The 21384-nt window shown below is 45.3% G+C and overlaps 1 protein-coding gene across 1 annotated transcript in view; it reads left to right on the plus strand.

The window, feature by feature from the left end:
* fndc3ba (fibronectin type III domain containing 3Ba) overlaps positions 1-21095 on the plus strand; it is a 143505-nt gene extending 122410 nt beyond the window's left edge. The window contains exons 23-26 of the mRNA XM_036554272.1: positions 7284-7502; positions 11350-11516; positions 12016-12143; positions 20375-21095. Of these exons, the coding sequence (XP_036410165.1) occupies positions 7284-7502; positions 11350-11516; positions 12016-12143; positions 20375-20686 (826 nt within the window). The 3' untranslated portion in view covers positions 20687-21095. The remainder of the gene's footprint in view (positions 1-7283; positions 7503-11349; positions 11517-12015; positions 12144-20374) is intronic.
* Positions 21096-21384: the final 289 nt, after the last annotated feature.

The raw sequence follows: 21384 nt of genomic DNA on the forward strand, positions 1-21384 counted from the left end.
GGATAACGCTCGTTGGCTGGCTGCTCGTTGGCTAATGCTCGTAGGCTAACGCTCGTAGGCTGATACTGACTGGCTAACGCTCGTGGCTCATCACAGTTGTTAGGGTGTTTTGCTTCGTGTCTCCCGCTCACATAAGCCGGCAACGCCTTGCAAGTCCTCAGTCTTTCTGATTTTGGGTGCAGTCACTCCTTAATGAGCCTCTGAGCGCTTTTAAGAAGAGGCGCTCATTATGGTGCCTCTGCCTGCGGGTGGTGTTGTGTAATGCGTGGGTGATAAACAGGAGGTAAGCTCCACGTTGCCAGGTGAACTTAGTTCATGCTCTCCATACCTTGTACATTCCTACTTCTGTTCTGCATATCAGCATTTAATTTCATTCATATTGCATTTCATAATGGACTGAACCCACCAGCTATATAAAGAATATGCGTCAACTATTCACTTTATGTGTAACGCAAGAGACAGGCCATTCATTTAATCCAAACCTCAGATGACATAGACCTTAATGTGCAGAATAAACACGCTGGCCAGGGAGTCGCTAATCAGAAACTCCACAGTCTCAGCTGCAGATAAAAATTAAACAGTTACTTTTAGAAGCTGACGCACATAGAAAGAGGTGGCTGAACCGCAAGCACATGGTGTCCTCATCGGTATTAATGGAAACCAAGGCTGGTCCAACCATATCTTTGGCAGGTTGTCTATTGCGGGTGTGTGACCAGTGGCCATACTCGTAGCTCCCTTCGCCCAGTGCTGTAGATGTGCTGTTAACCACAGGTATAAGGGGCACCAGAACTCAGTTACCCACAATCCTCTGAGTTCACCCTGCTTGTGAACACCTGCTTCAGGGAGTTATGGACCATATAACCTTTCATTGTGTAGACGTCAATGGTATCTGTTCTGTTCTGTTCGTCTTTAAAGTAAATAAACTGCTCAGATCTGACTGCTTATCTGCCTCCTTGGTTGATTTTGTAATGGTTTTAATTCCACAATAATGTAGAGATACATAAAAAATATACAACTTTTGGCTTTATTTTGTCAATCCCAGTCATGTAAAAAAAAAAAATATATATATATATATAACATGGTATAAATACTGTCTGTTCTATTTCTCGAAGGCATGTCACTAACGATGTATCTTGTGTTTTGCGCTGTCGGCTGGGAGTCTGGGAGAATATGATTTATGAAATATCAGGCTGTTATTGTGGCAGACAGAAACAGAGAGGAAATAATTCAGAGTGCCTTATTTATGTCTGGCAGCGGAGCGTGTGGATGCACCAACCCTGGCGCCCGCTCCTGCAGAATGGGCTAAATTAGATCTCCCAGCCAGACATGTGACCAGCGCTCTGAGGAAAATCACCGGTGCGGACAGGCAGTCCGGGAGCGAGCTCCCTCACTGGACCCCCCGTCTTCAAAAAATGCATTACCTCCAGGGCCTGTTTCTCTCAGGGGACCTTTGAGTCGTGTCGGCCAGTCCCACCACCTCACAACGCATCGCCTGAAGGAAAACTAAAAGCCGCCTTCTCGGTCACGGCCAAATGTGAAAAGTGTGGCCCGGCATGGACCCTCAGGCGTTACCTTGTGTTGCCCTCATAGTTCCATTTAGAACGTAATTGTTGGTTCGAGACTGGAACCATAAGTGGTTTATTCTGTGGATGGACTTAGGATTCAGAGAGCAGTAGAAATGGCTGCAATGTTTTTTTGATAATGACCACGGTTTGGGTCGTTGCTTCTCTAGCCTGACTACTCAGTGAAGAAGATTGTTCTGTTCTGTTCTGTTCTGTTTTGGTCATCAGTTTGGAATGCTATATTTAGGACAATGAACGAATGCATATTTGCGAAACGATGGTCTGCTCTCCCAGAGTACTCCCTCACAAAAACACGGTGGAATCAGACAGACACAACTTGTCTGAATCAGATATGCACAGCCAAACGTCAACCAAGCACCATCTCTCCAAGGGGAAGGAGCACAAAACCAGCAAAGGAACTTCTGACGTCCACGTCAGAACTCAAGAGGGTCAGGGCCTCGCCCTGCATCCTGGGACATTTGCTCTCACCCAACATTTGCCAAAAAAGAAAAGCAAACTCTTTGCTCTTTTGGGAAAGAACCCCGTAGCAGAAGGGAAAAACCGCCATGGAAGGAGACCAGGCTAGAGGAGGATCACATCCATTTGCCTCTCCTCCACGTCTCCACGCCAAGAGCTCAGGCATATCCTGTAATTCACAGAGGCAAAAAACTGAATGAATCTGCAGCGTTCTCTCAGACATCGGCCTTGGTCAGAGGCATTCGGCAAATATGCCCACTATCTGAACTAACCGCCTAGTGCCTGTTATGGAGGGGATTAACACAGGGCTTTTAAGCACTCAAGCACATCTATGTGCTTTTTATCTGAGGGTCCTTGATGAAAACCTACGTCAGAGAGGCAGTCTTGCCTTGTCTGCATCGCAACCAGTAAACAACTCACTAATGACAAGCAAGAGGGAGGTTTGAATGATTGAATGGCCTAGGGGAATTGTTCAGTTAGTCCATACAGTGGGCGTTTGGGTAAAAACAGAAGCAAAAAAGCAAAAAAGCACAATATTAGTGTCACTATTATTATTTGTGTCTTACATAATACTCATTATTCTAATGGGCTGGTTGTATAGCAGAGTTAGGCAAGATCACACACAAGCTGAATGCTGAAGGTAACCTTTTTCAAAAGGGGGCAGGGGGTGAAAGTGGGAGGAGTAACTAAATTTAGCAGATGATTGAATATAACGATAGTCATTTGAGTAGGTCATCTGCAATTAGACAGGCTAGCTGTAGCTGCCAGTATCGTTAGCACCCCATGGCTCTGACAACAGTCAAACTTTGTAGGTTTGGCGCTGAGCTCTTTATTAATGTATAAGCCTTAGACAGCATTAGATCAGATCCCAGGCCCTGGCACTCATATTCATCAGGCCTCAACCGACACAGTCAATGGCAGGATATTAGGAGCTTCACTGATCGGGAAAGCGATAAATAGATAAATGAGGATTTAAAATCAGCGAGCCGTGTGCTAAATTCAATTAAAACCCTTCAGGAGCTTTTGCCATTTGTCACTTAGATGGGAAGATGTAACGTGTCCATTAATTTTTTTTTTTTTACGGCAATTATCCCTTCAGGTAAATTGGCACTGGGCTTACGGCCCTCCTTAAAAGGCAAGAAACTGGATCCTTGAACAGGAGGAACAGCATCAGAAGTGCCTTTTTCTTGCTTCTCCATTTTGGTCTCCGTAATTAAAAGGCAGATGATGGTGATGGAAGCGGGGGACTGTTGATAGATCCCATTTTCTGATACTCGGACACGCCCGTGTCCCTGCTGTATTATCTCCCCAGCCGGCCGTCAGCTCGACTGCCTGCTCACAGCCAAACTCTTTCTTATCCCCCTCAGTGCTTCTGAAGGGCTGTGTGTATCAAACCATACATAGTATGTAAAATATACACACACACACACATATATATAATAATAATATAAAATATTTTTGGAACTATGTACAGAAGTGAATGCAGACAGAATAGAGCACATGATCTGAAACTCTTCAGCCTAGTTTGACTATCTTACACCACCTGAAGTGTTATCAATGATTTCATGAAATCTAACTTAAAGAGATGTTCATCCTGCTTTGATGGCCCATAAGGCCCTTGCTGCTGTCCGTTGAGTGCTCTCAGCAGCATGTACCAGAGAAACATCACCACGGTCAGTCTCTGCAGAGTGTCGACACAGGAGCAATTAAACAGGAAAGCAGCACATTTCCGACTGTGTGAAATGCTCACTCTTGTGACTTCACTGTCTGGAGTTATCTTGATGAAATGTTGTAAGCAGAGTATGTTTTCCATTGATAAGAAAGTTCAATATGAATCCATTCCTCACCGTGATTCATTTTTCCCCTCACATCTGTTGATACTGCTGATCTTGAAGGCTGGATGTTAAAGCGTAAATTTTCACACCAGACAGGGCCTGCAAAAGCGAGCATCTTTTGTGTAAATCCTTTATGGTTTTATAGAAAAAAGATGGAAACTATAACCAAGTCCAGCAGGCTTTGTGACAGATTATACAGTAATGATACATTTGTCATCTAAAGGTGTTAGGGAAAGCTGTTGCTCAGTTTGCCTCTAGTGCAGAGATTTGTGATGGATGATCGTCATAAAGCAGCAAACTGCAACAGATATTGGGTAAACTGTTCCCCCCCCACCACCCACCCCCTGCTTAAACTCACGCACAGCAGAGAGGCCGCTTCACCTTGGGGAGGATAGATTCACCATCACTGAGGAATTCTGGGAAGAGCACATTTAATTAGTTTTGGGCCGCTTGTTTATGGCTGTTGAAGGTTTAGGGCAGAGCAAGGACACTGCAGAGGGCGGGGTCAGTCCGTGACTGACAGCACAGTTTCCATGGCAGCAGCAGTGCGGGAGCACATCATCAGCTCCTCTCCCGGCGTGAGCTGTCCAGGTGACTGAGGGCGAAAAGGTTTCAGGAATTTACTTTCCAGATCCTAAAGTATTTATAACGTAACCCTGACGTTCTGTCTGATGACATTTCAACCGCACCCGGGGGCATTTTCTAAGAAATACCATTCATAAATCTGTCCATTGCCATTTAACATTAACATAATCAGAGCTAGCCCTCACAAAACTGATTTATAAATACTTGAACAACTTACCTCTTTCCCTGGGTTTGCTTTTTTTCACAGCCCCACTCAGACACTTTTAAATCAAGCCTGTGGCCTGTGTTTTTGTGAGTGTATAATGGGCTATACTCTCATTATCCATTATCCATTGTACTAATTATATGACTCTTAACAAGTGCCAGTCATTTTATCTCCAGGTCTAAAGGAAAGCTGTTTCAAAGGACTTCTGAGACTTAAAGTGGCACCAGTTTGTCACACAGAGGAACTGCCTTGCAGATACACTACACTGTACAGCATGACATGCATTTTTGACAGCACGTGGTGATGTTTTCTGAATCTTTTTCTGTGAGCTAAATGGATATCAGGGTTCCAGGGTTATTAGAGGGCACGGGAACATAGGCTAGAAGCCCTGTAAATGAGCGGTTATTCCCCCATAATTATGCAGATCGCCAAGGGCTCGGCTCGGCCAGTCTCCATCAGCCGAAATGGAAGACAAAACCGCGGTGCTAATGGACTGGTTCCAGCCCAGGTCAGGGCAGCAAGCACCATGGCAGCCACATCTGTTGATCCCGATGGTCTTGAAGGCCTGGTCTCTCGAAAACATGTATCTTCTCAGCAGACGCCCTGCAAATGCGAGCATCTTTTTTTGTAAACTCTATTAAAAAAATTTAAAAAATATGTAAATGACAACAGAGTGCTGTAGGCTTTGTGACAAATTGTAGGGTGCTGATAAATGTGTGGTATGAAGGTGTAATGGAAAGGTATCACTCGGCCTTTTTCTCTAGAGATTTAGAGAGTTCAGTGATTTAGATGCTGTACGTCTCTGAGGGGGCCATATGGTTTAAGTTTCCAGTATACAGCCTCACGCCCAGCTGACAGACGCGGTTCATATGATCTTGCAGGTGTCGCAGCAAACCCAACCATTGCAGGGTCAGCGCAAATTGCAGTCGAATGGGTTCAGAAATGAGGGTCCAGACGCAGCCGCCATCTGGGACTCTTGATTTTGTGTTATTTTTGGCAGAGCTGACCATCCGCGTGTTTGCAGGAGCGCAGACAGATATTCAGGAGAAAACGGTAAACAGCAGGCCAGCGTACCCGTCTGCCATGTCGTGTTGAATAGCAAGGCGTGAGGCCCCTACAGTCTTCCCTCATTTTACCTCTCACAGTCTCCCTCGGCCCTCGATCAGCAAGCCACGTGCGGCGGATCTCACCTGCGTGTCTTTCGAGCCAGTTGCAGCTCACTGCTTAATCAACAGGTGCCATCCAGCGATCTTTTCATGTCCCATGGTCCCACGGAATTTACGGTCATGACTGGCGGAATGCCACCATTGCGCTCATTTTACGACTCCAGCGTCTCGGACGCTCCGCGTGGGGGTTAAATTATCCTTGGATTAATGTGTAGCGGGGCGATCGCCCCTTCCCTATTCACCCAACACGGCAAAACAACCCAAAGCTTTTACATTCGTGCCTCACGCTCGAGAACAGGAGATTCACACTCCATTTACCAGCACGCTCCACTTAGCCTGCCCTAAAGTGCAGCCGACAGAAAGGCGCTGATGATGAATGAATGCAGGTGAATTCACAGCTCGCTGATGTTATCAGCTGTTATCAGAGCTTCATTCACGCAGCTGTCCAAAGTGATTGCTTTCGGCCATTCAGGAGGCAGCAAGGCAGCAGGTCATTGTGGTGTTCTGTAAATACGATACTAAATAATTAGAAGAATTTTCCCTCTCTGGAGTGTCTTACCCAGCAGACGGAATGCTGGTGAGTACCGCGTGGTGACAGTGGTGCTCTGGAATTTGGTGATGCGCTTGGGAATACTGGATTGCATGTCAGGGAGCAAATGAGGAAGAAATCCCTGAATTTGATTGGCTTACCGTTACCTCATTAATATTAGGGATTTGCTTAATCTGCCCACCTCACTCACACGTGGAGTACGAGTGCCCCTATTGGACACCTGTTTTCAGAGAGGCGGAGCTAGCGTGCGAGCGTGGCTAATGCAGCTCTTTCAGTGCCAGTCAGTACGGTCATCCATCAGCATTCCGTCCTCGGTGACACCTGCAGGTCAGAGCCGTGCGCTTTCGTTGAGACAAAAAATTTCATCTCCTCATCCTGGGGGAGAGGGTAATGGACATTTATTCTGAGGCTCTCAGATGACTCCGAAACTGCACTACCCTCCCGCCTTTGTTGTCAGCCGAAGCATTAGGCACAGGTCAGGGAAGGACTTTGCAGCTTTCAGAGCTCTTTTTCCTTGTTAGAATGTAAACCAGCTAACTGCCGAGTGCGCCCAGGGAATATCTGTGCCTTTCACGTCTGCCCTCTGAGTTGGCAGACGTGAGTGTGGGAAAGTGGCAGTTAGGGCTGTTTGTCAGGTTAGCATATGCCTTTATCCAGGATAATTTACCTCGCTTGCATTCTTACTTGTGAAGTCTTACAGCGGTATGTTTTCGTGTGTTAATGTCCTGTTGTGGAAATGTAATTCCTCTCCACTGCGGCACACATTTTCTTATGGCAATGCTCTCTCTTGTTGTGATGCTGTGTGTGTGTTGTCTCCAAGGTAACACAGTCGCTGCCGCGGAGTCTGGCTGCGGTTTGACCGGAGCTCTTTTTGTTTTGTGCCCTTCCCTCCCCTTCCTGCAGCCTGCGGATCCAGGCGGTGAACGAGATCGGCGCCGGCCCTTTCTGCCCGCCGCTGCAGGCCCGGACCCGCCCCCTGCCCCCGGCGCCGCCCCGCCTGGAGTGCTCCGCCGCCGGGCCCCAGAGCCTCAAGCTCAAGTGGGGTGAGAGCAGCGGAGGCCCCCGGGTGCTGGCCAGCGACGACATGGCCTACGCCCTGCAGATGGAGGACAAGAACCGGAGGTGAGAAAGGCCGCCGGCTGCTCTCCACTCCCGCACTAACCTCCCCACCCCCCCTCCGTGGAGGGTTCAGGGCTCGCTCTCCTCACCCAAACTGCCACTAGTCATGCCTGGCTTGTGTAAGTGTCTGCTCTAGGCCTCCTCTTGGCGCTGGTCCCACGGTGTGCTCCCTCTGCGGCAGAGCAAAGTAGCCGAGCTCATCCTGAAGATAGCCAGATGTGTGTGAGGAAAGATGGTACAAGAAAACAAAAGAAGAGAGCATGTCAGTGCCATCTGGCGCTCTTCAGAATGGCACTTAAGTGACGGTTCGCCCCTTGCGCCCACTGAAATGAAATTGGATTCGCAGGTCATGTAGGGCTGGTTTTAGTTGCACTGACGATGGTGCAGGAGGCGTGCATGAAGTTTAGATGCAAGTTCTCAGGCTTAGTCTCTCTCACACCTGTGTGCAACCCCAATGCACGCAGTGCAGTGCAGTGCAGTGGTGAAGGAGGCTAACTTAGTAGTTTGCAGGTTTAAGTACCAGAGAGGGCACAGCAGATTAATTAATAAAAAATACCAGTCTGATTAACTCTTCCACATGTGGAAGATCAAGTAGCTCATCCTTTCATCATTCCAGTCTGGATTAACATGAAGCACTGAAATATACACATACACACTTACACATACATAAACATATGTATATACTTATATGTTTATGTGTATATAAATATATATAAATTAGTTCTAGTTTCTCACTCTGGTGCACCACACTGTGGTCCACGATTCAAATCAGCAACTCTCACAATCTAGTTCTCCGAGATATATGCAATGCTGCTGTCCAAAATCTTCCCCCACGTACATAAAGAGGAAGCCTCTCTGTAGATGCTCTGGGATGAGATTTATCTGTTTTTTCTCCTTGAGAGGAAGGAACCTCCTCCGCATGGTGACGCTGTGGAAGACAAATTCTTAAAACGAATCCCTCTGCTCCACACAAGGACGCACTCTGCACAAGGGCAGTGACGCTGTCCACGACACCAGGAATCTCCTGTCAGGCGAAACGCATTGAGCGGCTCCTCGGATGTCAAAACTACCATCGCTCAACAGGAAGCCATTAGAGCTTCCGTTCGACTGGCGGCACTCCATCGGCGAATTACGCAACGCGCTTGGGAAAACAGCACGCGGACAGGCAATTCCTTTCGACTGTTCTGATTGGCTTTTAATGGCTCTTTTCACCTGCTTATTCAGAACGCAGTCGCTAATGCACGGGCTATAAATACCACATCAATGTGTGGCCGATAAATATTTGTTGATGTATTAGGGGGCTTTGTACTAGCTGTTTACGTGAGCGATAATGGTGTCTATTAGCAAAACAAATTAATCCTAACCTAATTGCAGAAGACAGCATTAACCACTGAGAGGCAATTCCCATACCTGTCTTAAATGACTACAGAATTAGCATATACCTTCTTTTCTTGTTTGGTTCCACTGATCAGATTTTCTGCTAAATTGCTATGGTAACCATTAATGGTGCTCCTTTTGGTCATCATAAAGTCAGACTCATTAGTATGATGTAAATACGTTGCTTTTAAGCACAATCGCCAGGCGCTGTATGCGTGCTGTCAGTGACGGTTGTTTGTCTGTATTTTAGATGTTGTTTTTCACCTTGGCAGTCCTTCACTGTGATACTGGCTGTTCTGTACCTATGGTGTTGTCATTACACATCCTGTGTTATGCATTCTAATGGGTGTTACCATGATGACCTTGTAAATTGCTGTGGATAAGACCAGCTGCCAGAGCAATAACAAATAAATAATAAGGAGAAAGATGGAATCAATCAGCGATTGCGTCTGGGGATGACAGGAAAGAAGAAGTATTTGTCTCGGACTGCTTAGAAAACGTTGTCGTCTCTCTTTTTCAAGGAAATTGTGACAGAGGTAGATCCTGGCAGGCCTGTTCACTGAGACTCACGGTGTGCCTTTGAATTGGGTAGTGTCGCGATGCTAAAAGAGCTAAGTCTGTGGTCACATCATTAGCTCCCTGTAATTCACAAAAATGGCACAGGTGTCTGTTCAGCCCCTGAGTGCAGAGAGCCCATATTTTAACACTCTTTTAAGGGAGTGCTGAGACTGGAACTTTGACCCAGGGAAAGTGTCTGTTTGAGTGCAGTGCGGTCTGTTTGGTTTGGTCTTGGGACGTCCAACCAAATTCTCACACAGGATTTTCTTTACCAGGGAACACAAAACTGCTTTCAAGCTCCTGCTGATGCATGGAAATAAAATAGTGTAAGAGTGGTTAAGAACTGGTAAAATGTAAAAGGATCCCCCCTTTGTGCGCTTGTGTTTTGTATCCTGTCTTTGACACGTTCACACACACCTGTTGTAGCCCACCTCTGTACCCCTCCATTTGATGGATAGTGTTTATTTTCTCCTCCCAGTAAGAGGCAGATTACCTCTTTATTGCTCGGGACTGTTCAACCAGTCACCAAAGGCTGGCTTAAGGGACAGGAACCATGGCAACAGTACACTTTGAATGTACTGGATGCTTGACAGAAGCAGTGGCCATGTGCCTTACTTCTGTGCCCCCTACCCCCCCATGTCTGTGCTTTACCTCTGCACCCCTAACTCCCGCCACCCTCATTCATGACCCCTAAACCCCCACCCCCCAACCCTCCCTCCCCTGTACTTGAATGATTGCTCTCTGTCTTTTAAAAGTGCTCATTTCAAAAACAAAACAGTGCTTTAATGTCACAAACTAATTGGAAAAAATATTTAGCAGTTTTGCTCAATCTGTTTGGAATATTAGTGATGAAAGGGGCGAATTAGGTAGCAGGGAAGGGGCTTGGCAGCATGACAGACCGCTTCTTTAAAGCTCAATCAATACACATCTGTTACCGTGCATTTGCAGTGCTACTTGTTTACCCAATATGTTGCACCTGGTTATGTTGACTGGGAGGAGCCCTGTTTTCCTGTGTACTGCTGCCAATGCAGGATATAGTCATAATTCATGATTAAGGGCCAGGACAGCACGACCCTGATCACATGGCCGGGTTCCAGCAGGAAGGCCTGCCTGTATCACTGAGAGAGCTGACCGAAGACCAGGAGAAGGACGGCCAGTTTCCGCAAAACACACCGCTGTTGACAGTTGTTAACGACATCTGATACAGGGTTATTATGATTGTTATCATAGCAGGAGCTTTGTTTATGGCTGAAAATCTCCTTACCCCTGCAATGAATCCTCACAGCTGACATTCAGCAAAGCCAGGAATGGCAAAAGTATATTCCTCTTCCTGAGGGAAGGAAGATGGCATCACAGATACTGTATACATAAAGATGTTGCACTCGTTGCTACGTTTACATTGATGGCTCTGTCGAAATGTGTTGAGTTGAAAGTTTCATCTCCTTCGTTCTACAATCTTTGCAACAGACAAAGCTCTTTGGCTGAGCCAGGAGGGAATGCAGAGTGTATAGTCTCCCCAGTGATAAACGGCCTCATTTGCTTCAAGTAGAAGAACACACTGTAAAACTGTATGTCAGGTCTTGGCTTTTCTGAGGCATCCATCAGTGTGATCCGTTGTTCGCTGGCAGTGTGTAGCTCCCTGCTTGCCCCTTTGTTCTCTGTCACTGGGATGTAGTGTAGCATAGTGGTTAAGGAGCAGGACTCGTAACCGAAAGGTTGCCGGTTCGATCCCCGCTGGGACACTGCTGCTGTACCCTTGGGCAAGGTACTTAACCCACACTTGCCTCAGTAAATATCCAGCTGTATAAATGGATGACATTGTAAAGAACTGTAACCTATGTAAGTCGCTTTGGATAAAAGCGTCTGCTAAATGAATAAATGTAAATGTAACCCCTCCCTGCTGTGGCCATTTCAGGTTTGTTACGATCTACAGAGGACCAAGCCACACCTACAAGGTACAGAGACTGACAGAGTCCAGCAGCTACAGCTTCAGAATACAGGCGGTGAGCGAGGCAGGAGAGGGGCCCTTCTCTGACGTCTACACCTTCACCACCACCAAGTCCGTGCCCCCCGCCCTAAAAGGTACGCAGACCACCTTTCCTCTGAGGAGAGATGGAACATTTTGGTCTGTGCTGTTGGCATCTGTTTTAAACCAGACCTTAAACTTTTAATTTTATTTATTAAGTGATTACCATGAACCTCTTCCAGACTATTTTGACTGTCATGAAGCTTTTGGTAGTTTAAGTGTAAACTCTTAAAAGGGTTCTGCACTATTTAGTTCTAAATGAAGGCTCTTTTATTTTTCCCCTGGGATTAAACCTCTTGTAAAGGCTCAGTACAGAAACTTAATTTTTTTTGCCCATATTGAGGAGCATATATTAATCTTATTACATGTGCTGCAGTTAGGGTTTAAATAGTGTTTGCATGTATTGAAATTTGTTTTACATTAATACAGAATCCATTAGCTAGCACTGAGCGTTTGCGTGAGCTGTAGGTGAATTGGCCTGGCCTGAGAGATGTATGTGAAGGATTGGCCGTGCTGTGTCACTGCATCAGCGTGCCCCTCTCCTCTCGCCCACAGCTCCCAGAGTCGTCCAGCTCGACGGAAATGTGTGCGAGGTCACGTGGGAGTCCGTTCCACCAATGAGAGGAGACCCGGTCAGCTACATCCTCCAGATTCTGGTCGGGAGGGAGTCCGAGTACAAACAGGTGAGTCGGTCAGGATCACGCCATCCAGAGGAAAGGAGTTTTGACAGAATTTTACCATGGTTCACAGGAAAGATGCTTTGGTTTTTCAGTGAGGTTTCTGAATCCCTGATCCACACACAGCAGGATTAAACCTATACATTCTCCATCAAATACCCTGTGAATTTCTCCTCACGTTATCATTTTGTCTTGAGAAAGGCCCAATTGAAACATTGGTCGATTTTGATGAATGTAAAATTTGAAGTCTTTTATTCACATGTGTGCCCTGCTTCTTTCATTCCACATCATCCCTCAGCAAACCTTTTTGAGTAGGCACCCTCCCTGAGTAAGCAACCATCTTGTGTTTTTGTATTTTTTGCTTGGTGCCGGTACATTGTCTGATACCACTCTACAGCCGGCTCCTGCTCTGAGTCAGCAGCAGAGCTGAGAATGCGCCACCACTCTGTGAAAGTCGGGGCAGTTTAGTGACGGTCCCTACAATGGCACATGGCTCTGACTGGGAAACATGATTCCCTGAGAGAATGCGGGAAGCACTGAGCTGGACTTCCCTTCCTTTCGGTTATCACCCTGGATGTTTGAAGTGCGTCACATCCCAGGCGCCCTCGTAAGCACATACTGTGTGAAAATAACGGAACATAAACATGAAAACATCCATCCATATTATGCATACCAAATCGCACAGGAACGGCTGGGAACACTGTCTTGGCAAGGGGCTGTGTTTATCAACACGGCTTTCTTAAAAGTGATTTGGGGCGAGATGTCATGATTTTACTGAACTTTTCTGCGTTGTTTCCAGAGTTGCGAGTTGGCTGTTGCACAGACGGAGCAAGTTGCACGACTTCTTCTGCTTTCGAGTAAACTTTTATCCAGCTTTGTCTTTGAGCCAAGAGTGAAGAGCATGTCCTCTCGCTCCTAAACCATGCTGGTGGTAATGCATCAGTGTGTAAAATTCTGGACTTGATTTGAAGTTGATTTGATTGATTTGAAGAATGCTGTAGACATTGCTGGGTCTGGCATAATGCGCCTGTCTCCTAGCTGCCAGTGGATCTATGTGGTAGTTGCCCAGCAGATTAAAACATCAGCCAATGAGCAAGCAGCACAGGAACAACATCAGACTCAATTGAAAATGCCCTGATTTTGTCCAGGCAGAGCAAAATGATGTCTGCTTGCAGGTGAACAGACATTTAGGAATGCTTTGCCCTAGCACAATGCCCATCTTAGTTACATTACCTTCTTTTGTGTGTGTGTGTGTGTGTGTGTGTGTGTGTGTTTGTGCAGAACTATGTGTACTTTTCTCCCCGAAAAATGGTGCATTTTGCTCTTTTGTGTCTCTTCATTCTCTTTGTGCTGGTTACTGCAGGAGAACATTGGGGTGATTGTGAAAGACGATGAAGTAGTTTAGCCCATTGTGTGATGCCGTGTAATTGAACCCCCTCAGTCACACGTCCAGGATCCGCGGTTCTTCTATTCGACTATCAGTAGCTTGGTTTCAGGTCTGCCTCCATTGTTTGAGCACCAATGGAAATGTGTACCCTCAAGATACCGAAATTATTTTGTTGAATTGATTTTCTGTGGGTGTAATCAATTCTCCCAATTCCACCAGTCCTTTCAGTGAAATCTGATGAATCCTGTCCTGGATTTGTCTACATTTGTCCCAGCCAACACACAAGGAAAGAATTTTTCACATTTGTAGAGCTGTAAGGATTCAAAATCAATTCAGGCTGAGTACCATGCCTTAAATCCATAATGGTAGTGCCCCTTCCAAGATTTGGACTCACAGTCTTCCTGTTTTCCATTTGCCACTCCACACTGTTGGCCTAGTTTGACATCATTTTGGATGTCATATTGAGACAACACCACTTTACAACAGTGCGATGACAGTTTGTAAGACACCAGGTCAGAGAACATAACTCTTATATTTCTTTTCTCAAGTGAACCAGAGTTTTCCTACTTTCCAGTGCTTCTCAGCACATGAAATCTTAAGTTAGAGTCTGTGAATATACATACAGTGGAACGCTTTTTTTTTCCCAGTGGCTATTCTGTCAGAAGGAGAAGGCACGACGATAACCTTTACAAAACCCCAAGGGATGCCCTGAAAATCTGTTAGAGTACACACCTCAGGAATCTGGCTGCTCAACTGTCGCCTGATATAACTAAGTCTGTATTTACAAAACATTATATTAAAACCTCTCTTCTCTGATGATATCTTACTTGATTAATTCCAAATGTCGAAAGTGTTGTCACAGATTGTCAACATCCACCCCAACATTTTTTTTAGCCTTAACTGAAATGTCAGAGAGGTGGTTTCCACTCCATACCCTGACAACAGAAGTCTTAACATACTTGAAAAACTTTTTTTAGTTACATGTTATTATTGTGCTCACTGTCAATTGTACCTAATTTTGGTCCCCAGACGTTTTATTGAATGGGATGTGCACCTATATTATCATCATTTTGACATGACCTATCAGTGTCTTAAAGAAGCTGAAAGTTCCACAGTCTAACAACCACGGTGTTGTTGCGTTGATGAAATGGCTGTCTGACAGCTGCAGACGGATGAGCTGCGTTTGATAACATTCGCTGTTCAGCTGATGAAGGAGATTCGCTGCTCCTGAGACCGTAGGTAACACGTCATGAGGTTACACTGGACCGTAGCAGCCGGTTGCATAACAATTAAAGTTTGTCTGCGTCTGAATCAGTTCTGAGGTAGCTGGGAGATTGGAGCTTGAAAACTGTGGCGTTCTGCTATGCGGCAGGCTACCCCGCCAGCCCCTCAGCCAGACTGTAGTTAAATGACAAAACAACAAATCTGAGACACGCGTGTTCGGGTTGGGTAATCACTGTGACATTTTTTGGGGAGGGGTACTACTTGCTCAGCTGGCTTTTTATGGGTAAAGTAAAGTAGAAGGCATTTCACAAGAGCAGCAGTAAGGATGTCAGATGCCACTTCCTGTTTCCTGTTTGCCATGCTCAAGGAATGTCTAGAAATACACTGCTCTGAAAAACTGTCTCACTGCCAGTAGTCTCTGCCACGCTGCAACCTCCGCCACACTGCTGCTTGACACATTATGTAAGGGGCTCACCTCTTACCCCGACATCTGTCCCCCCCCCCCCCCCCCCCCCCAAAAATCACCAAGTCTGCATGCAGCACCAAGGTCTGAGCTGTCTGTGCTGTTATGAATCCAGACACAACATGACCTTCCTACCGTAAGTCATTCTTCTTGTCCTGAAGAAAAACCTAACAAGGGTGTCTTTGCTGAAAAATGATCAGTAGTTTCCATAACGGTGATCATTTAACCTGTATTTGCAGCTGCAACTTAGGCTTTGGAAACTGAAAGCAATTTTTAATTTTTTGGAAAAAAAGTGTTAAGTTACAGATTGGAAGTTGTGTAGTTGAAAGCCAAGACAAACAAGTAAATAGAAGGTTGATTTATAAATCCTTCCTACACCCTGGCCAATACAGAGGATAAGAATTATCTCAGCTGTCTTTTTAAGGTTGATTTGGTTTTGTAATAGATGGCATCAGAGCATGTGGTTTGTAGTTTTATGTGTATGGGATTTTAATTTTTTTTTTAAATGCCTCATCTTTACTTAGTTATATAGTGTATTGTGTATTAGTTATATAGTATTGTGTAGAACTGTAACTGTGCAATTGGTTGATGCAGATATGAGTACACGAGGCACGTTGTGTGGATAATCATAAAGTCCAGGCCGACAGGTAACGCGGAACCTGCTACTGAATTAAAATGCACCTACCTGTCCTGCGCATCTCCCTCCCAGCTGTCCCAGGGTAGGGAGACATTCGCTGCAAATTGGCCTCAGCGTGCTTTGTTTTCCTGCTTTTTTATGAATCGAAATGCGTGAATTTATGAATGGCGGCCTCCCGTGAGGAATGTAATGGTTCCACCGGGCGGTAATTGGCGCTGCCGCTTCTGGTGTGGTATAATGAGAGCCGGCGCATTCGCAGCCCAACCGTAGATGCCGCATTCTCCGAAACACAAATTCCCGTTATTTGTTTTCCCTCTCGGTCCGCGTGGTCTTCGGCGGCGCGGTCGTCTCGCGGGTGGAAATAGCACCGAAAAGGTGCTAATGGAAAGTGCGGTCTGAAATTACACTGAAGTAGTTTTTAAAGTAAGTGGAGTAGCGTGGCCAAAGCTGTTTTTAAGTCTTTAAAATACCACATCAGGAAGCTTGGAGCTATTTCTAAACATTGTATTACGTAACTCAAGGTTGTTTTTTATGACAAATTGCCCTTAAATGGTCTTTTTTACTTTAAGATATATTCCTAAGACTCTTTCACCAAAGAGCTGCTCTTATTCTATTTGGCTGTCTTTACCCCACACCAATACCCTTACTCCACACGGCCGCCCTTCAGTAATTATTGGTGAAGTGATCCTGATTATTTAAATCACTGGCAGCTCAGTTCATTTACATGGGGCCGCCATAGGGAATTGAGCCGCTCATAACAAATTGACTCCTTCAGTCAGCTGTGACAGATGAAGTGGCCCAAGCCATCCTCGTCTGTTCCGGGGGCGACGCAGATGGACCTGCAGGACACAGTGGCCTTGTCCTTCATTATTAACAGATGCAAACTCTGAATCGCAAAACCGATCGCGGCCGTCAACACGTGGCTCCAGGTCAAGGTGCTGATTTTTTCACATGTAGTGTTCAGCTTTAGCACAGATCATGCAAGGATACCTGTTTTCCTGCTTTCTGTGGTCTGGGATAATCTGCCATCATTTCTTCACCCAGGTGTGGGGAAAAAAGCTTTGACAAGCATGATTTAAATGCATGGATCTATTTTTATTTTTACCACAGGGACCAATGATTTTGGTGATTACTGTGTCATTTACGAAAAAGTACGCTTTCTCCCTTAATGCAACATATTGAATAAGGCATAGAGAAGAGTGATTTCTCCTGGTGAATAATACACTTGCCAAGTCTCTTGACAGCCTTATTGAGGGCTTTGAATGGGGTTCTAGAGATTCAAAAATGGATAAGATTTTATACCTCCTCTATACCTATTCATGACTAAGACTGAGGTCAATTTTTTTTACCTGCTGCACAACCTGTTCTTGGATTTGTTCTGTGTAGTTTTAATGTGCTTTACAGTGTACTTTTACAATAGTCTATGACAAAGTATGTGTGCAATTATATATTCAAGAGTGAAAATAGATGTAGTCTTAACGGGCTTAATATTATTTCCATCTGGGCTGATTGTTAAGGCCTGAATTATTTTGTCTCTGTTTGATCACGTTTTTGGCGCTACGTTTTTTAAAATCCCCATAAATCCCCCAGCAGGGTTTGCCGAGGCAGCAAATACTTGGCTGCTCAGGCGATTACATACAAACGTTTAAGAAATAAAAAGAAACGACTTTGCCCTATATCAATAGACAGAGGTCACAAAGGAAAACACGCGTTTGTGGGTGCGCGTGTTCATACTTGCTGTGTTTTGCTTGGCTCAAAAGCCGCAGCCTCGGGGGAACACGCTGGGTCTTAACGTTAACGGTGCCTGTGCTATGGACTCTTAATCCTCGGGTGCCATTAATCTCTGAGAATTTTAACCAAGGCAATCAAAGGACATGTTGGCCGTCCTTTTATCTCTACCTGTTGATATTTATGGTTGTGAATGAACAGACACCTCCTGTGCCCATTGGCATGGCTAATGCGCTGGAGGCACTTTACATCTCAGGCAGATCAGTTCAGGGTTTTACTGTCTAACACTTGTCTGCCTGCCCACGTGCTTGTTTCAGTTCGTAATAACTGAAGTGAAGGCCAAGGAGCAAAGTGTGGGTGGAAGAAAAGAGTCCCTTTAATGAGTTATCTGGAAAAGCTTTAGTCACCTGTTGACTAATGAAGTCTTGGCGTGTTGGAGAATGGATTGATTGTAAATGGGCGGTCTCGAGCAGGAGGGTTTTATCGGATGAAGTCCTCGTCTCTCGGGTATGAAATTAAACGGATGAAGAGAGTCATCTCAGAGTCAATTGCCCGTCCCAGTGGCTCTGCAGGAAGGAGGCTAGCTATTCCTTATACAGGTCTGTGGTTACCCTATTTATTTTGATTGCTGTAATGTTTAGCGAGCTGGGTGTCCATCTGAATCACTGCAAACAGTGCCTGACACATTTGAATGACACTATTAAAGTTGCAGTTTCCAGGAGCCCCACTTACCCGCCAAAATGAGGGGTAAGGGTGGGAGGGGTGCCTCACATTGGCTGTGTTGAGATAACCTTGGTGATAATAATTTAAGAGGCTGTAAAATGTCTCCTTTTCTTGGTCAGCTTCACTTGTTGAAATAAGAACATTAGAAAGCGTGTCACTGTCACTGGGGCAATGTGTACTGTGATTATGTGTTTCGGAGAATCAAACGACCCTCGCTGCATTACTGTAATTAGTTGCTTAGTGGGCGCCTTTATTGATTTTCATTATTCAGGTTTTGATGCTTGGATTTTAACAATGCATAAATTGAGCAACTAATTAAGGCAGCTGGGATTTTTTACAGACGCTTTCAAATGAGCACTACAGGGTGCAAAAGCAGTGTCAGGTGATGTTATATCCCACTTTACTATGTTTACACTGTTCACATATTTAATAGGATATGACAGAACCCTTAACACTGCACTCTATAAGTAATGGCCTCTAAATTATCAACCATCTTAATGGCCTTCCCAAATGCCAGGCTTTGAATAGCTGACAGGCTGCTGGGAAAGATAGCATTAAATTGAAAAAAAAAAAACACAGAAATTCCAGATTTACAGCTACAACAACTTTAGAGCTAAGTGTGTTATTTTGAGTGCTCTGTGCTTTGCTTTACAACAGGACCTGTAGACAAAAAAAAAAAAATCTCTCACTACCATGTTTATGAAAGCAGTTGGGTGGGTGACCCAAGCAGACACAACAAGCATGGTCCTTTCCTAGTAAAGCCAGGACCATAATTGAGAACAGCCATTGGCCAGCATAGGTAGTCTTTCCTTGTTTAACATTTGTTCTTGCAATGGTAGGCAGGTAATCACAACTTATTACCGGTGTCCTCGCTAAAGAAAGACGAACTGACTGTTGCTTGATGAGTTCTGTCACGTCTCGTTTTGTCGGCTGGTTTTGTCAGGAAGGAGAGCTCTAGATATTAATATAAAGCGTTGTGTGTTGTGTAATAACAGTGTAATAACACTGCAGGGAGCAAGAGCTGAGGATGACATCCTTCCTCCTTCAGTTGGCTAGACTGGTGAATTGCCTTTAATTTTAAAATAAGGAGTTCACACAAACGTTACCTTTATAATCACAAATTTCAGTGACCTCCCTCCAAAGTCAAAACACTGTATTACAACAAGAAATGCTTCCATGTGTTGAAGTGATTTATTTTACCTCAGGAACAGACCTCAGCATAGTCTGAAGCAGAGTATTTGTTGTATTTCCCTATGGGCAGTGTAGTGTGGGGTTGCAGTATTTCCAGTGTCTTCTTCTGATTCCAGTGCTATTACAGCCTCTGTCTGATCTGTCCTCTGATGTTCAGGAGGAGGGAGAAAACCCATCCGGTACTCATACAACAGAGAAGCAAACCACTTTCTCCTGGGGAATTGAATTACATGAGGTGGCCTGTAGGCAAAGTCCTTTTAAGATGTGACCTGACGTTTTGTGTGTTTTGTTTTGTTTGGATTGAAGAACTCGGTAGATGATGATTCCAGCCTCAATATGTCTAATATTGAACGTAGGCCTCTGTTTACCAGTTGGCTCAGGATTAAAATGTCACCAATCATTTCTTCAAAAGGATTTTAAAGCATTTGGCTAAGAGGTTGAATCACAACCAGTTTTTGCCAAAGGTTATTCATATGCTGCTCACGTAGCGCTCTGCACCATTTGAAAGAACTGGTAGAGGGGCTAGACCACTGTGTGAATTAGCCTGTGGCACAACGGTGTTAGCAGGTTTGCATTTAATTTCACATGCCAGTACACATCCTCGTCCAGAAGAGGCCAGGTCAGACATCATTGGAACAGTGTCACATGAGAGGAGAAGCAACTCTTTCTCATTGCACGTGTTGGGCCAGGAAAGTGACAGGCATCCCCTCCAATCCTACAAATGACAGCGCAGTCTATGCCAGCTGAGTGGGTGGGGCTTGATGAAAGGTACGCTGGGTTATGTAGTCTGGAACATAGATGAAAACCTCACTGCCACATTGCTGCTGGGGCACATAGAGAAGGGGCTAAAGGAGGGCTGTCCGTCCTCTGTTCTCTCTCCCCAGGTGTTCAAGGGAGAGGAGACGGCCTTCCAGATCTCAGGCCTGCAGAGCAACATGGACTACCGCTTCCGCGTCTGCGTGTGCCGCCGCTGCCTGGACACCGCCCAGGAGCTGTGCGGGCCCCTCAGCCCCTCCTCCCTGTTCATGCTGCGCCGCTCCGAGCTGGCGCTGCCCGGAGAACCGGGCGCCGCCGACACCGACAAGGCCCTGGGCGTGATCTCCTCCGACGAACAGTTCGCCGCCCTCATCGTCCTGGGCTTCGCCACCCTCTCCATCCTCATGGCCTTCATCTTACAGTACTTCTTCATGAAGTAAGAGAGCACAAGGCGAGAGAAATCAAAAAAAGGGGGCAAGAAAAAGAGAGAGAATACAGAAAAAAAAAAAAAAACTTGAGATATATTTTTTAAAAAAATGCGACGCGTTGTAGTCCCAGTACGTATTCAGGCTTTGCTCTTCCTCGTCTTTCACTTTTCTATGTTCCTCTCTTTCATTGCCGTCTCTTCTCTTTGTCTCTCTCTCTCTCTCTCCTTTTCCGTTTGTACCGTACGGATTTCACTCGAGAGGAGCCTTGGGCCTTTGTCGCACCTTGTTTGGGAAAGCAAATTCTGCTTAACAAGCCTTAAAAGGAGTCGTGAGCAAAAACAGTTGCTAGCTGGCTGATTTGCATGTGTTTGTATCGTTTTAAATGTATTTGACTAAAAAAAATGTATTTTTCTTTACATTGATGGCCTTACTTTGTTTTTATCTGAATTTGCTTCAGACTTATTTTTTTATTTTACAGCCATATTCTATGTAGGCATCATAGCTTTAACTTGTTAAGCTTTTAACTTGCAAGAGGTCAAACAATTCACCGTGTTTATCTGCTCTTACAAATTTCAGTGTACTATGTCTCTGTTTTTACAAAAATCACAGTCCTCAGAAGAAACCAACACGAAATCATAATTTCACTCGTAGGGCAAGTCAAAGCCACCAGCAGTAAGCTGCCAAAGGAAGTTTGCAATCCAAGTGTGGTT

Source organism: Megalops cyprinoides, chromosome 20 (assembly GCF_013368585.1).
Source record: "Megalops cyprinoides isolate fMegCyp1 chromosome 20, fMegCyp1.pri, whole genome shotgun sequence".
Taxonomy (NCBI): Eukaryota; Metazoa; Chordata; class Actinopteri; order Elopiformes; family Megalopidae; genus Megalops; species Megalops cyprinoides.